The 17,686-nt window shown below is 48.0% G+C and overlaps 1 protein-coding gene across 2 annotated transcripts in view; it reads right to left on the bottom strand.

Moving 5' to 3' along the window:
- Positions 1-1,113: 1,113 nt before the first annotated feature.
- The window catches only part of LOC135056039 (E3 ubiquitin-protein ligase TRIM39-like), a 68,687-nt gene continuing 52,114 nt past the window's right edge, over positions 1,114-17,686 (bottom strand). Inside the window, exon 2 of one of the 2 annotated variants that reach the window (XM_063960761.1) lies at positions 1,114-4,373. In XM_063960761.1, the coding sequence (XP_063816831.1) occupies positions 2,821-4,373 (1,553 nt within the window). In that variant the 3' untranslated portion in view covers positions 1,114-2,820. The remainder of the gene's footprint in view (positions 4,374-17,686) is intronic. The other variant, XM_063960762.1, reaches the window with a different exon arrangement.

The raw sequence follows: 17,686 nt of genomic DNA, 5'->3' as shown, positions 1-17,686 counted from the left end.
TGTAGAAAATAATTAAAATAAATAAAAACCAGTGAATGAGAATGTGTGTCTGACACTTTAAATTATATATTTTATATATATATATATATATATATATATATATACACACATACATAGTAACATAGTTTCTGAGGTTGAAAAAAGACAATTTGTCCATCGACATTATTTTTAGAACTATTTTTATCTAATATATATATATATTTATATATATTCCTTCGAACAATGAATCAGAGGGCGCTAACAATCACTTCCCATTAGAGCAGCAATATAATTGACCACATATATGGATAATAACAGTTTATTAAAAGCACAATTCGCTATAAGAGATAACCCTTTCAAATACACAAATCAATAATAAGTGTCGTAGATGAAATGAAGGGTATTTTTTCTCTCTCTTCAACCCTGACGCGTTTCGTCCTTTGCAGACTTCTTCAGAGGGATGGTCAAAATGGCTATAAGGTCAATCCAATATTGACAATCAAAGGAAACGCCAGGTCCGTTGGACCATTTTACAGTATGGATTTGTTGGACAATTTCGTAAAACAGGACCTCAATCAGCGGTACGAGAAGGTCAAATCAAATAAAAGCAAATAGATGTCCCACTTCGGGTGAAATTCAATAGTGAGTGAAAAATCTCCACAGATGAGAAATCAGGTTCACATGTGCTTCTATGTGCTCTCCCAAAGTGCAAGTATATATATTTTATTATTATTATTACTATAGTGCGTGACCTACCCACCGTATGCCTGTATATCGTTATCCATTGGGAATTTATCTAACCCATTCTTAAAAGTGTCGACCAAGTCAGCCATTACTACTCTATCTGGCAGGGAATTCCAAACACGTATTGTCCTTTCTGTGAAAAAAACTTTTTGCCTCTGTGTGCAAAATATTCCATTGGATTCTAATGTAAAGCTTATACTTAATTCCACACCTTGCACAAAACATTCACTCTGATCTAGTGCTAAATCTAGTTTTATTGTCCCAGTGAGCCTACAGCAAACTCTGACCTATAGATAAGACCAATGTGTGCTAAAGTAGTTGTATTATCTAATCTCAACAGATATGAGCTGGAGATAGAAAACAGCTCTAATAAGTAGGAGAATACAATAAGGTCATAAATACATATACATGTCTGTTCAAATGTGTATGATAAAATAAAACCAGCACCCTTTCAATGGTGATGTATTAACTATATTTTGGTTACATATCTTTCATAATAATTTAGTACTTTAATGTATTTCATTACAAAACAGTCATTTATCATCATCATCATTATTATTATTTGTTAAGTAGCACCATCTATAGGCAGTGGAACCTGAGAAACGTTGAGTACTCCTACATCATCCCTTATGGGCCTGTTACACATGCGGAAATGCCCCAGATGATGAATAGGCCCCTCGGACAACTTTGTGGGCAGGATGCATCAAGCGTCACATGTTGCATGCGATGCATCTGCTACTCATCTCAAGCATAACACCATTTATCTTTGCGGTATGCTTGAATAAAATTGCAAAGGACAGCTCTCCCGATAGGATAAGCGGTTCAAAAAAGGGGGCGTGTACTTGCTGGTAAGGGGCGTGGCCACACAATTCAAAATTACCACAATTCAAATTACATCACACAGTAGTTCAACTGTATTCACATTATATCACACGATAGTGTTCTTTATTCACATTACGTCACACAGTAGTGTCCCTTATTTACATTACACCACACCGTATTGCCCCTTATTCATACTACACCAGCACCGAGTCTGTCTTTTTATATGCTCACAATTGTAACTGAAACCCATCTCACACAGGCAGTGCATATATATGTGGTGTGTATACATACACTGACTGCACCCACTCTAACGCTACCTCTGTCAGCTCAGCTTAGCTGTGCAAGAGCAGAGCCAGCGGCAACACTGTCTGTCGGGTGACCCATGAACCACCACTGTTAAAGCTGAATAATCCCCTATTGACTAGTTTGCCTATGCCTAGGGCCGGCTCTGCCCTGCCCTATGGGCACATGTGCACTGCACACACTGCATCCTTTATAGATATGCCACTGTGGGTGGCCACATTATGCTCAGAGCTGTTACTGAAGGGCAGAATCATACAAGTATTTTAAATACAGGATTATGTGTTCTACAGTAACAAGAACTCACGCAGTACTGTACACTATATGCTTCCCCCCATGCTCTTTATACACTTGTGTTGGAAACCCATTTATCTTTGTATCTAGTAATTTAATGACAACAAAAATGTTTGAAAGGCATCTTAACAATAGCAAATCAGCACGACAATGCATACTCATATACTCATGTACTGTATGTGTAACGTACAGAATAAAAATAATACAGTCACACTTGGGAATCACAGAGGAAGTTATGTTGCTCACAATTTGTTAAAGTGGTGTGAGGGCAATTAAAACCTTGTGACCTTGTAGATGATTAATCCAGCTTTCAGTGTGTTACGCTCTGCCCACAGCATGGAGGAAGAAGAACTAATGGGATTTTTATATTAAACTAAAGAATTGTAGCACATACTGTTTACAGACTAGATAAAGCCAAAGCCTAGAACACACAGAATTATGGATCTTTAGTTTGGTAAACAGTCGGTAGGTGTGCACCTTCCATTTCACATCAACATCAATGTAAAAGGCTCAACTAGCGACAAGTTTTTAATTCTATGAATGTTATTTAAAGCAATAGAAAGCAAGTGGATTAGGAATTCTTGCTAACACTAAAATTAATATATATAACAAAATAATATGTTTAGCCCTTTTGGTTTTCATATTAGTTTATCAGATGATTTTTCTATGTAGATTCCAATATTAGCTGAGAATTCTAATCCAGCAATCCCCCCATACTCTGAATATAGCATGGAGGGGCTCAGTGAAGGTGGCAGTGAACGTATATAAGTGTCTTATTGGATCGCTTAGCTCATAAAAGAACAGCTGCCCGGCCTCATAATCCAGGAATATTCTGAATTTATGGCATGAATTGTGGTAAGGTAAATTAATGACTTGTTTGTTGTGTCTCACTGAATATTGGTTTTCACAATATCGTAAACCCCAAGATTTATTGTTATAGCCAATGAAAGACTGATCTCCTTTCCTTTCTATACTTGTGTAAGACATTCCCACGATCCATATTCCCGTCTTACTGGTCTCCACATCCCAGTAATGTTGTCCTGAGAAGAAACTCCTGGTACCTAACACCTGATAACTCTCAAACCTCTCTGGTGCATGTGGGAGACTCTGACTTGTTTTTGACATTGATACAAATTTAAAGTCATCTGAACAACTGACATTATTACTGGCTGTATTCACGTCCAATGATATGCTTGAAGCTTCCTGCAAATAGATCCCTCTCTTTTCATAAGTTACAATATTAGATAGGCCCACGTGCAGTGTTTTAAAGATCAGATCCAAATCGAGATCAACTTCAGCCTGTTTATCATCCACAGTATCACAAAAGTTATCTGTGTTTGAAACTTGGTCCTGTAAAACAGATAGTGGATTAGCCATGTTACACAGCTCCTCAATGTGACGCATCTTCCTGGACAGCTCGTCCTTCTTTATGTCCAGCTGCTGGATTAGATCAGAGTTTGAAAGTGAAACCTGCTCTCCCTGTCTGGAGACCTCACTCAGGACAGTGACCTCTAGGTCTTCTAACTGCCTCCTGATGTCCCTAAACAAGGCAGCAACTCGCTCTGATAAACCAGTTACTTTTTGTTGTATGTCTCTATTGTGCTCCAGTAAACTGTGGACTTTCTGTTCCATCTCTTCTCTCTTTGTGGTCAGTGTGTGCAGAACATTTTTTAGCTTCTCCTTCTTCCTCTCAGAGGCCTCATCCAGTAACTCCACCTGATGTCCACAGTGATCTCCATCCAGCCTACAAGACACACAGATACAGGCAGCGTCTTTGGTACAGTAATACTCCATGATTTTATTGTGGATGGAGCATTTTCTGTTCCCCGTGGAATTGGTGGGATTAGATAAAACGTGTTCTGCTGACTTGCTGTGTACTCTCAGATGATTATCACACAGAGCAGCCTCACACATCAAGCAGGATCTAACAGCAGTTACAGGAGAGTGAATACAGTAAGTACAGAATATCCCTGTGTCTTCCTGCTCTGTCTGAGAAGAGAAGAAACGTTCTGCTATGTTACACAGAGTTATGTTCTTCTGTAGTGCAGGACGCTCCTGAAACTCTGTTCTGCATTCAGGACAAGTGTAAACTGTAGATTTCTCCTGTGTATCCATAACATGAGTAATACAGACCCGGCAGTAGTTGTGTCCACATCTTAGTGTTACAGGATCTGTATAAATGCTCAGACAGATGGAGCAGTTCATCTCGTCTCTCAGGTCAGCAGACGCCATCACTGAAATGATAGAAGTGAAACAAAGTCTCTATGGGACATTCTTTACTTAACTTCAGGGGGAGGCGTGAGAACACAGCCATGTATTTAAAGTGAAAGTGTAAGTGTAAATACTAGGGACGTCAGTAGATCAAGTAAACTTCCAGGAAAGATAATAATACACATTTCCGCTGTAATTGGTATCAATGCTGTCAGCTTAATTTTCTGTAACTTGCTCTTGCAGTTCAGGACAGTTTAGTGAGTTACTTACACACCTGGCTTTGGATCTTAGGGTGTGTACACACGGTGAGATCTCTGCTATGTTCGATTTTGACTATGAGATTTCCCTTGAACTCCCCCAGAGCCCAGATAGCACAGATTGTACAGATTTTGACTATCTGTGCTTGAGATTTTGTCTATGTACGATTTTGACTAAGTGCCAATTTTGACTATACTTTGTACTAGATTGTACACTAGATAGTCAAGATTAACTTGCCTGCACAGTCTATCTAGCCTTACGAGACCGACCCCACGGGAGCGCGCATCGGGATAGAATCTGTATCGCAAGCTGCCTAGCACCATGAGATATGCACTAACTTTTCATAAGATTTTGACTATATAGTCAAAATCTCACAGATTTATCTCACCGTGTGTACACACCCTAATAAGGGTGTGTACACACCCTAATAAGGGTGTGTACACACGGTGAGATCCTTGCTATGCCCGATGTTCACTTGCGATTTCCCTTGAACTCCCTGGAGCCCAGATAGCACAGATTTTGACTAACTTTTCTTGAGATATGGACTATGTGTGCTTATGATTTTGGCTTATGTGAGATTTTGGCTTATGTGAGATGTCATTGACATGTGAGATGAACTAGATAGTACACCGATCTAGCAAGGATTGACTTGCCTGCACAGTCTATCTTTCCTTGCGATGCCGAGCTGGCGAGACTGCACATCGGGAACGAATCGGGACCGCAAGGTGACTTTCACCTTGCAATCTGCACTAACTTTTCTTACGATTTTGACTGTATAGTCAGAATTGTAAGAAAAAATCTCACCGCGTGTACACACCCTAACATTCCCGTAGGACTGTCTTTTACCGCATTCAGATCGCAAATGCCGGATCCCACCCGGTAAAAGAAACGTGTCCTTACCGGGTGGGATCCGGCATTTGCTCCCCTCTGCTGGCTTTCCGACCCGGGAATAATATACCGGGTCGGTTGCCATAGCGGGGGGGGGGGGGGGGGGGGCGGCGCAGCAGCAGGGGTGGGGGTGGAGGCGGCGCTGGGAGATGAGCTCATCTCCTGCGCCGCCTCTCCCTATGCTGTGAATGGGAGCCGTGTCGCATCGACGCGGCTCCCATTCACACTGCACCTGACCCGGTATTCAACCCGGGTATAATCCTTCATTTATACCGGGTTGAATTACCGGGTCAGACGACCCGCTAATTCTTGGAAAGTGCTTTCACATCGCACACTGACCCAATATGTTGTGTCAATACCGGGTTATTTGTGCGATGTAAAAGGGGTATTTCTGTCTCACACACCTACAGGCTCGCTGGCAACAGAAATCATGGGGCCCTGTACATTGATGTCTCTGGGGGTGTCACAACCCCATCTTCGACCCCCACCACCTTCAAACCTTGCACCCACACATTTATTTTATTGAAAAAAAGAACAGAACCTAGGTTTGTCATGGAAGTAAAATAAAAAGACACTTAGTTACCACACACACACCGTGTCACTAGCTGATGATGATACAGGCTGCTGCCAGTCAGTGTGTACTTCTTTTGAGTCCGACAGTAGAAACAACTCAGTAGTCTTACTGATCAGTATTAGTGGACAGGTAATGCTGCCTGGTACCGGGTCCACTGTTGTGCTGTGGCTGCCTCAGGAGGTGGGAGGGTGTGTGTAGTGCTGCTGCTGCCTCAGGAGGTGGGAGGGTGTGTGTAGTGCTGCTGCCTCAGGAGGTGGGAGCGAGGTGGGACGGTGTGTGTAGTGCTGCTGCCTCAGGAGGTGGGAGGGTGTGTGTAGTACTGCTGCTGCTGCCTCAGGAGGTGGGAGGGTGTGTGTAGTGCTGCTGCTGCTGCTGCCTCAGGAGGTGGGAGGGTGTGTGTAGTGCTGCTGCTGCCTCAGGAGGTGGGAGGGTGTGTGTAGTGCTGCTGCTGCCTCAGGAGGTGGGAGGGAGGTGGGACTGTGTGTGTAGTGCTGCTGCTGCTGCCTCAGGAGGTGGGAGGGTGTGTGTAGTACTGCTGCTGCCTCAGGAGGTGGGAGGGTGTGTGTAGTGCTGCTGCTGCCTCAGGAGGTGGGAGGGAGGTGGGAGGGTGTGTGTAGTGCTGCTGCTGCCTCAGGAGGTGGGAGGGTGTGTGTAGTGCTGCTGCTGCCTCAGGAGGTGGGAGGGAGGTGGGACGGTGTGTGTAGTGCTGCTGCTGCTGCTGCCTCAGGAGGTGGGAGGGTGTGTGTAGTACTGCTGCTGCCTCAGGAGGTGGGAGGGTGTGTGTAGTGCTGCTGCTGCCTCAGGAGGTGGGAGGGAGGTGGGAGGGTGTGTGTAGTGCTGCTGCTGCCTCAGGAGGAGGGAGGGAGGTGGGAGGGTGTGTGTAGTGCTGCTGCTGCCTCAGGAGGTGGGAGGGAGGTGGGACGGTGTGTGTAGTGCTGCTGCTGCTGCCTCAGGAGGTGGGAGGGTGTGTGTAGTACTGCTGCTGCCTCAGGAGGTGGGAGGGTGTGTGTAGTGCTGCTGCTGCTGCCTCAGGAGGTGGGAGGGAGGTGGGAGGGTGTGTGTAGTGCTGCTGCTGCCTCAGGAGGTGGGAGGGAGGTGGGACGGTGTGTGTAGTGCTGCTGCTGCCTCAGGAGGTGGGAGGGAGGTGGGACGGTGTGTGTAGTGCTGCTGCTGCTGCCTCAGGAGGTGGGAGGGTGTGTGTAGTACTGCTGCTGCCTCAGGAGGTGGGAGGGTGTGTGTAGTGCTGCTGCTGCTGCTGCTGCCTCAGGAGGTGGGAGGGTGTGTGTAGTGCTGCTGCTGCCTCAGGAGGTGGGAGGGTGTGTGTAGTGCTGCTGCTGCCTCAGGAGGTGGGAGGGAGGTGGGGGTGTGTGTGTAGTGCTGCTGCTACCTCAGGAGGGTGGGAGGGAGGTGGGAGGGTGTGTGTAGTGCTGCTGCTGCTGCTGCCTCAGGAGGTGGGAGGGTGTGTGTAGTGCTGCTGCTGCCTCAGGAGGTGGGACGGTGTGTGTAGTGCTGCTGCTGCTGCTTCAGGAGGTGGGAGGGTGTGTGTAGTGCTGATGCTGCCTCAGGAGGTGGGAGGGAGGTGGGAGGGTGTGTGTAGTGCTGCTGCCGCCTCAGGAGGTGGGAGGGAGGTGGGAGGGTGTGTGTAGTGCTGCTGCCTCAGGAGGTGGGACGGTGTGTGTAGTGCTGCTGCTGCCTCAGGAGGTGGGAGAGTGTGTGTAGTGCTGCTGCTGCCTCAGGAGGTGGAAGGGTGTGTGTAGTGCTGCTGCTGCCTCGGGAGGTGGGAGGGTGTGTGTAGTGCTGCTGCTGCCTCAGGAGGTGGGAGGGTGTGTGTAGTGCTGCTGCTGCTTCAGGAGGTGGGAGGGTGTGTGTAGTGCTGCTGCTGCCTCAGGAGGTGGGAGGGTGTGTGTAGTGCTGCTGCTGCCTCAGCAGGTGGGAGGGTGTGTGTAGTGCTGCTGCTGCCTCAGGAAGTGGGAGGGTGTGTATAGTGCTGCTGCTGCCTCAGGAGGTGGGAGGGAGGTGGGAGGGTGTGTGTAGTGCTGCTGCTGCCTCAGGAGGTGGGAGGGTGTGTGTAGTGCTGCTGCTGCCTCAGGAGGTGGGACGGTGTGTGTAGTGCTGCTGCTGCCTCAGGAGGTGGGAGGGTGTGTGTAGTGCTGCTGCTGCCTCAGGAGGTGGGACGGAGTGTGTAGTGCTGCTGCTGCCTCAGGAGGTGGGAGGGAGGTGGGAGGGTGTGTGTAGTGCTGCTGCTGCCTCAGGAGGTGGGACGGTGTGTGTAGTGCTGCTGCTGCCTCAGGAGGTGGGACGGTGTGTGTAGTGCTGCTGCTGCCTCAGGAGGTGGGAGGGTGTGTGTAGTGCTGCTGCTGCCTCAGGAGGTGGGAGGGTGTGTGTAGTGCTGCTGCTGCTTCAGGAGGTGGGAGGGTGTGTGTAGTGCTGCTGCTGCCTCAGGAGGTGGGAGGGTGTGTGTAGTGCTGCTGCTGCCTCAGTAGGTGGGAGGGTGTGTTTAGTGCTGCTGCTGCTGCTGCTGCCTCAGGAGGTGGGAGGGTGTGTGTAGTGCTGCTGCCTCAGGAGGTGGGAGGGTGTGTGTAGTGCTGCTGCTGCCTCAGGAGGTGGGAGGGTGTGTGTAGTGCTGCTGTGCAGTGGACAGTTTTGCTTGCTTACTGCTTGGTTGCTCGCAGGCTAGTCATAATCACATGCTTGCTCCTCCCTAGCTCACCTCCTAACTGGGCGTGCAGCAGGGCTAAGGCATAGACAGAGAAGGACCGGCGCAGCGGCACGCGTAATAACGTAGTGCGTCATTATTATGCCACACGCGAACCGCCAGATGGGGGGGTCTGCTGAACATTGGAGCAAGTGCGAAAGTCTGGTGGAGCGGTAGAAGAGCCTGTTACAGACGCTAAACATATATATCCACATATTGGTCATTTTATACACTGGATAGAGAGGGTTATTCAGAGTTAGTAGCAATTTTTACTAAAATAGCAAAAACTGCTACTGATAAAATCGCATGCTGGGGGCCTCCCAGCACAGGGCAAGGCCATCCAGCATGTGTATCACCGCTTAGCTATGCAATCGTAATTCAATTGAGATCGCTTCGCAGAAAGCAGCAAATAGAGGTCAGCCATGTATACGCAGCCGGTGCATACGCATGCGCAGTGTTGCCGTTTTTTTACCTGATCGCTGCGCTGCGAAAAACTCGGAATGACCCCATTTATGTGTAAATTGTTGAAGGGTATGTTGCTGCAGATGCAGTGGGCCTATTTTGGGGTGTGGACCTGGAGCTGCAGCTCCATCAGCCCCATTGTTAATCCTGATCTGGGAACACACAGCAGCCAAAGGGCAGAGCCTCCCATTGGATGTAACCTGTGTGGGAGGGCATTTCTCGGGTAGTCAGCAGTGGACTGGGTGTGATAGACCTGCTGCTAACCCAATGAGAGCTCCTAGCCACGTCCAGTGTTATACACACAGGCACAGAGTCACAGATCTGGGCTGTTACTGTATATAGGATATATATATCTATATATATAGAGAGCGAGAGAGAGAGAGAGAGAGAGAGAGAGAGAGAGAGAGGAATAATGAAGGAAAGCGCCTGGGTATAACTAATAGAACACGAAGATAGGAAGGATTTTCATTTTAGAAACCTTTTATACAACACACCTCATCAATGGAATGAGTGGCAGCTATAGTACAGTGTGTGGATAAAGATAAAAAATGAAGTATATAAAAGCGCCTAATAGTGTTGGTGAAAAAGTATGTGCATTCAGGTGTAATAAGTTATAACAATAAATAACAACTTAGCTTCTAATAATTTCAGGCTGATGACTCTTAGAGGCAGGACATGTGGAGAAAAAATGAAAGCAACATAGTGTGTACTGTTTTTTAAAAATAAACCAATCATTTTTACAGCAGCTCAAGAATTAGGAATTTTTGCTCGTTCCAATAATTTTCAAGAGAGCGAGTTAAAAAACAAGCAACAACAATTTTAATTAACAAAATCCTGCCACAGATGCAGGTAACCAACATACAAAAGTCTATATAAAAACAATTCATAAATCCGTAATTGCAGGTAGCGCACGTACAAGATTGAGAAATAAAAGCGGCTTATCTGTCCACATGAAGAGAGTCCAGAGAGTAGGCAGCAACTCTTTGTTTTACAAATGCAAGTAGCAGACGTACACGGATATAATTAAAATAGGCAGTTCATCTGTGCATAAGTATAGGTAGCACACGTACAGGATTGAAAAATCAAAACAGCTTATCTGTCCATATGTGGGGAGTCCAAGGGGAAAGCATGGCAGGCAAGTGTCCCCATTTTACACATTGCGGCAGGCACGTGCCCCCATTTTACACATTCCGGCAGGCAAGTGTCCACATTTTACACATTCCGGCAGGCAAGTGTCCACATTTTACACATTCCGGCAGGCAAGTGTCCACATTTTACCCATTCCGGCAGGCAAGTGTCCCCATTTTACATATTCCGGCAGGCAAGTGTCCCCAATTTACACATTCCGGCAGACAGGAGTCCCCATTTTACACAGTATGGCAGGTGGTGGTGGGGGGGAAGGAGAGAGAGAGGGAGAGGGGCTGACTTACATTTGAAGCGGTTCTTCCCGCTCTTCAGCCGCCTCTCCCTCGTCTGCGCAGCGCTGGGCGGCTTGGCTCCCCCTTCTCCCTCCTCCCGAGTGCCCAGCTCGGGGGGCGGGGTTTCGCGGAATGACGCGATTGCGTCGTGACGTCACGAGGCAAACGCGTCATTCCGCGAAACCCCGCCCCCCGAGCTGGGCACTCGGGAGGAGAGGGGAGGGGGTTTGAAAGTGCTCAGCTAGTGCCGCGGCGGGCGCCCTGTGCGGTTGCACGGCTCGCCCGCCGCAAGAAACGGCACTGCCGCCGCCCACTGGGGAGTGTATTTTAGCTTAGCAGCTCTGAACCTACTCAGCACTTGTGATCACTTCAGCCTATTCGTGTCCGGATTTGACATCATACACCCGCCCAGCGAAGGCCCAGCCACGCCTGCGTTTTTTCAGACATGCCTGTGTTTTTGCAAACACTCCCTGAAAAACGGTCAGTTGACACTCAGAAACGCCCCCTTCCTGTCAATCTTCTTGCGGCCGTCAGTGCGAAGGAAAACTTCACTAGAACTTGAGCACAACCACAAAGAGCTTTGTACCCGTACGTCGCGTGTGTGCATTGCGGGGCATACGCATGCGCAGAAATGGCCATTTTTTCACCTGATCGCTGCGCTGCGAAAATTGGCAGCAATCGATCAACTCGGAATGACCCCCTATGTAGTAAGACTTGGAAAGAGATAAAGTGGACAGAGATAAGGTACAATTGGGGCAGATGTATGAACCTGGAGAATGCATAAGGAAGTGATAAACCAGTGATAAGTGCAAGGTGATAAACACACCAGCCAGTCGGCTCCCATATGTAAATTAGCAGTTAGGAGCTGATTGGCTGGTGCCTTTATCACCTTGCACATATCACTGGTTTATCACTTCCTTATGCCTTCTCCAGGTTAATACATCTGCCCCCAAGTTACCAACGAACCAGCTCCTGACATTTTTCAAACACAGCCTGTAATATGCAATTAGGAGCTGATTGGCTGGTACTTTATCTTCAACAACTTTATCTCTCTCCAAAACTTAGTACATAGACCCCTTAATACTTATACTCGTAATAGTACACCCAATACATATGCCACTAATAATAATATGTACAAGAGAGATACAGTATGCCTCTTATAGTACTGTATAGCCAGAAGATATATCCCCAATAGTACCCCCAATACATATGCCTTTTATAGCATACCCACTGTAAGGATACGGATTCTTTGATCTGTAATACTCTGCTAGCTGGTTTGCTTATTTTCTGACAGTTCTTCTTTATGCTCTTGTTATGTCAGAGAGGTAAGAAGGATTTTACTGGTGACAAAGAGCAATACCTAGGGGTTGTTGTTTTTTTTTATAGCTTTCTATTTATTTAATAAAACAGTTATGCGCTTCTCATAATACCACTACAAATATGGTAATACTTCAGGACATGCAATCCTGGGGATAAAGGGTTATTCTGTGAAATACAAAGCAGGCACAACATTTAACAGAACAGAAACATTAGTTGCAAAATTATCACCAATTTCTCTGACGTCCTAGTGGATGCTGGGAACTCCGTAAGGACCATGGGGAATAGACGGGCTCCGCAGGAGACTGGGCACTCTAAAAGAAAGATTAGGTACTATCTGGTGTGCACTGGCTCCTCCCTCTATGCCCCTCCTCCAGACCTCAGTTAGATTTCTGTGCCCGGCCGAGCTGGATGCACACTAGGGGCTCTCCTGAGCTCCTAGAAAGAAAGTATATTTTAGGTTTTTTATTTTACAGTGAGACCTGCTGGCAACAGGCTCACTGCAGCGAGGGACTAAGGGGAGAAGAAGCGAACCTACCTAACTGGTAGTAGTTTGGGCTTCTTAGGCTACTGGACACCATTAGCTCCAGAGGGATCGACCGCAGGACCCGACCTTGGTGTTCGTTCCCGGAGCCGCGCCGCCGGCCCCCTAACAGAGCCAGAAGCAAGAAGTGTTCCGGAAAATCGGCGGCAGTAGACTTCTGTCTTCAACAAGGTAGCGCACAGCACTGCAGCTGTGCGCCATTGCTCCTCATGCACACCTCACACTCCGGTCACTGATGGGTGCAGGGCGCTGGGGGGGGGGCGCCCTGAGGGCAATATAAACACCTTGGCTGGCAAAATAATCACAATATATAGCCCCAGAGGCTATATATGTGATAAATACCCCTGCCAGAATCCATAAAAAAGCGGGAGAAAAGTCCGCGAAAAAGGGGCAGAGCTATCTCCCTCAGCACACTGGCGCCATTTTATCTTCACAGTGCAGCTGGAAGACAGCTCCCCAGGCTCTCCCCTGTAGTTTTCAGGCTCAAAGGGTTAAAAAGAGAGGGGGGGGGCACTAAATTTAGGCGCAATAATGTATATACAAGCAGCTATTGGGGAAAATTCACTCAGTTATAGTGTTAATCCCCACATTATATAGCGCTCTGGTGTGTGCTGGCATACTCTCTCTCTGTCTCCCCAAAGGGCTTTGTGGGGTCCTGTCCTCAGTCAGAGCATTCCCTGTGTGTGTGCGGTGTGTCGGTACGGCTGTGTCGACATGTTTTGATGAGGAGGCTTATGTGGTGACGAAGCAGATGCCGATAAATGTGATGTCGCCCCCTGTGGGGCCGACACCAGAGTGGATGGATAGGTGGAAGGTATTAACCGACAGTGTCAACTCCTTACATAAAAGGCTGGATGACGTAACAGCTATGGGACAGCCGGCTTTTCAGCCCGCGCCTGCCCAGGCGTCTCAAAGGCCATCAGGGGCTCAAAAACGCCCGCTCCCTCAGATGGCAGACACAGATGTCGACACGGAGTCTGACTACAGTGTCGACGAGGTTGAGACATATACACAATCCACTAGGAACATCCGTGACTTGATCCCGGCAATAAAAAATGTGTTACACATTTCTGACATTAACCCAAGTACCACTAAAAAAGGGTTTTATGTTTGGGGAGAAAAAGCAGCCAGTGTTTTGTTCCCCCATCAGATGAGTGAATGAAGTGTGTGAAAAAGCGTGGGTTCCCCCGATAAGAAACTGGTAATTTCTAAAAAGTTACTGTTGGCGTACCCTTTCCCGCCAGAGGATAAGTTACGCTGGGAGATATCCCCTAGGGTGGATAAGGCGCTCACACGTTTGTCAAAAAAGGTGGCACTGCCGTCTTAGGATACGGCCACTTTGAAGGTACCTGTTGATAAAAAGCAGGAGGCTATCCTGAAGTCTGTATTTACACACTCAGGTACTAGACTGAGACCTGCAGATATTGCTGCTGCAGCGTGGTCTGTGACCCTGTAAAACAGGGATACTAGTTTGCTAACATAAGAGCATATTAAAGACGTCGTCTTGTATATGAAGGATGCACAGAGGGATATTTTACCGGCTGGCATCCAGAATTAATGTAATGTCGATTCTGTCAGGAGGGTATTAGAGACCCGACACTGGACAGGTGATGCTGACTTTAAAAGGCACATAGATCTGCCTTATAAGGGTGAGGAATTGTTTAGGGATGGTCTCTGGGACCTCGTATCCACAGCAACAGCTGGGAAGAAAAATGTTTACCTCAGGTTTCCTCACAGCCTAAGAAAGCACTGTATTATCAGGTACAGTCCTTTCGGCTTCAGAAAAGCAAGCGGGTCAAAGGCGCTTCCTTTCTGCACAGAGACAAGGGAAGAGGGAAAAAGCTGCTCCAGTCAGCCAGTTCCCAGAATCAAAATTCTTCCCCCGCTTCCTCTGAGCCCACCGCATGACGCGGGGGCTCCACAGGCGTAGCCAAGTACGGTGGGGGGCCGCCTCAAAAATTTCAGCGATCAGTGGGCTCGCTCACAGGATCCCTGGATCCTTCAAGTAGTATCTCTGGGGTACAAGCTGGAATTCGAGATGTCTCCCCCCCCCCCCGCCGTTTTCCTCAAATCTGCCTTGCCGACAACTCCCTCGGGCAGGGAGGCTGTGCTAGAGGCAATTCACAAGCTGTATTCCCAGCAGGTGATAGTCAAGGTGCCCCTACTTCAACAAGGAGGGGGTTACTATTCCACACTGTTTGTGGTACCGAAACCGGACGGTTCGGTGAGACCCATTTTAAATTTGAAATCCTTGAACACATACATAAAAAAATTCAAGTTCAAGATGGAAACGCTCAGGGCGGTTATTGTAAGCCTGGACGAGGGGGATTACATGGTATCCCTGGACATACATGTCCCCATTTACCATCCTCACCAGGAGTACCTCAGATTTGTGGTACAGGATTGCCATTACCAATTCCAGACACTGCCGTTTGGACTGTCCACGGCACCGAGGGTGTTTACCAAGGTAATGGCAGAAATGATGATACTCCTTCGAAAAAAGGGAGTTTTAATTATCCCGTACTTGGACGTTCTCCTTATAAGGGCGAGGTCCAAGGAGCAGTTGTTGGTCGGAATAGCACTATCTCGGGAAGTGCTACAACAGCACGGATAGATTCTAAACATTCCACAGCTGGTTCCTTCCACACGCCTACTGTTCCTGGGGATGGTTCTGGACACAGACCAGAAAAAGTGTTTCTCCCGGAGGAGAAAGCCAAGGAGCTGTCATCTCTAGTCAGAGTCCTCCTGAAACCAAAACAGGTATCGGTGCATCACTGCACACGAATCCTCGGAAAAATGGTAGCTTCATACGAAGCAATTCCATTCGGCAGGTTCCATGCAAGAACCTTTCAGTGGGACCTGCTGGACAAGTGGTCGGGATCGCATCTTCAGATGCATCGGCTGATAACCCTGTCTCCAAGGACCAGGGTGTCTCTGCTGTGGTGGCTGCAGAGTGCTCTTCTTCTAGAGGGCCGCAGATTCGGCATACAGGACTGGGTCCTGGTGACCACGGATGCCAGCCTTCGAGGCTGGGGGGCAGTCACACAGGGAAGAAATTTCCAAGGACTTTGGTCAAGTCAGGAGTCGTCCCTACACATAAATATTCTGGAACTGAGGGCCATTTACAATGCCCTAAGTCAGGCAAGGCCCCTGCTTCAAAACCAGCCGGTACTGATCCAATCAGACAACATCACGGCAGTCGCCCATGTAAACCGACAGGGCGGCACAAGAAGCAGGATGGCGATGGCAGAAGCCACAAGGATTCTCCGATGGGCGGAAAATCACGTCTTAACACTGTCAGCAGTGTACATTCCGGGAGTGGACAACTGGGAAGCAGACTTCCTCAGCAGACGCGACCTACACCCGGGAGAGTGGGGACTTCATCCAGAAGTCTTCCAACTGTTGGTAAACCGTTGGGAAAGGCCACAGGTGCACATGATGGCGTCCCGCCTCAACAAAAAGCTAAAGAGATATTGCGCCAGGTCAAGGGACCCTCAGGCGATAGCTGTGGACGCTCTAGTGACACCGTGGGTGTACCAGTCGGTTTATGTGTTCCCTCCTCTGCCTCTCATACCAAAGGTACTGAGAATAATAAGAAGGCGAGGAGTAAGAACGATACTCGTGGTTCCGGATTGGCCAAGAAGAGCTTGGTACCCAGAACTTCAAGAAATGATATCAGAGGACCCATGGCCTCTTCCGCTCAGACAGGATCTGCTACAGCAGGGGCCCTGTCTGTTCCAAGACTTACCGCGGCTGCGTTTGACGGCATGGCGGTTGAATTCCGGATCCTAAATGAAAAGGGCATTCCGGAGGAAGTCATTCTTACGCTGATAAAAGCCAGGAAAGAAGTAACCGCAAACCATTATCACCGTATTTGGCGAAAATATGTTGCGTGGTGTGAGGCCAGGAAGGCCCCTACAGAGGAATTTCAGCTGGGTCGTTTTTCTGCACTTCCTACAGTCGGGAGTGACTATGGGCCTAAAATTGGGTTCCATTAAGGTCCAGATTTCGGCTCTGTCGATTTTCTTCCAGTAAGAACTGGCTTCAATACCTGAAGATCAGACATTTGTAAAGGGAGTGCTACATATTCAGCCCCCTTTTGTGCCTCCTGTGGCACCTTGGGATCTCAACGTGGTGTTGAGTTTCCTGAAATCACATTGGTTTGAGCCACTTAAAACTGTGGATCTGAATTATCTCACGTCGAAAGTGGTCATGTTATTGGCCTTGGCTTCGGCCAGGCGTGTGTCAGAATTGGCGGCTTTGTCATGTAAAAGCCCTTATCTGATTTTCCATATGGATAGGGCAGAATTGAGGACTCGTCCCCAGTTTCTCCCTAAGGTGGTATCAGATTTTCACTTGAACCAACCTATTGTAGTGCCTGGGGCTACTAGGGACTTGGAAGATTCCAAGTTACTGGACGTAGTCAGGGCCTTGAAAATTTATGTTTCCAGGACGGCTGGAGTCAGGAAAACTGACTCGCTTTTTATCCTGTATGCACCCAAAAAACTAGGTGCTCCTGCTTCTAAGCAGACTATTGCTCGCTGGATTTGTAGCACGATTCAGCTGGCGCATTCTGCGGCTGGATTGCCGCATCCTAAATCAGTAAAAGCCCATTCCACGAGGAAAGTGGGCTCTTCTTGGGCGGCTGCCCGAGGGGTCTCGGCTTTACAACTTTGCCGAGCAGCTACTTGGTCAGGGGCAAACACGTTTGCTAAATTCTACAAATTTGATACCCTGGCTGAGGAGGACCTTGAGTTCTCTCATTCGGTGCTGCAGAGTCATCCGCACTCTCCCGCCCGTTTGGGAGCTTTGGTATAATCCCCATGGTCCTTACGGAGTTCCCAGCATCCACTAGGACGTCAGAGAAAATAAGATTTTACTCACCGGTAAATCTATTTCTCGTAGTCCGTAGTGGATGCTGGGCGCCCATCCCAAGTGCGGATTGTCTGCAATACTTGTATATAGTTGTTGCCTAACTAAAGGGTTATTGTGAGCCATCTGTTGAGAGGCTCAGTTATATTTCATACTGTTAACTGGGTATAGTATCACGAGTTATACGGTGTGATTGGTGTGGCTGGTATGAGTCTTACCCGGGATTCAAAATCCTTCCTTATTGTGTCAGCTCTTCCGGGCACAGTATCCTAACTGAGGTCTGGAGGAGGGGCATAGAGGGAGGAGCC

The sequence above is a fragment of the Pseudophryne corroboree genome, chromosome 3 (assembly GCF_028390025.1).
Source record: "Pseudophryne corroboree isolate aPseCor3 chromosome 3, aPseCor3.hap2, whole genome shotgun sequence".
NCBI classification, from domain to species: Eukaryota; Metazoa; Chordata; class Amphibia; order Anura; family Myobatrachidae; genus Pseudophryne; species Pseudophryne corroboree.
This window is presented reverse-complemented; position numbering and strand designations above follow the sequence as displayed.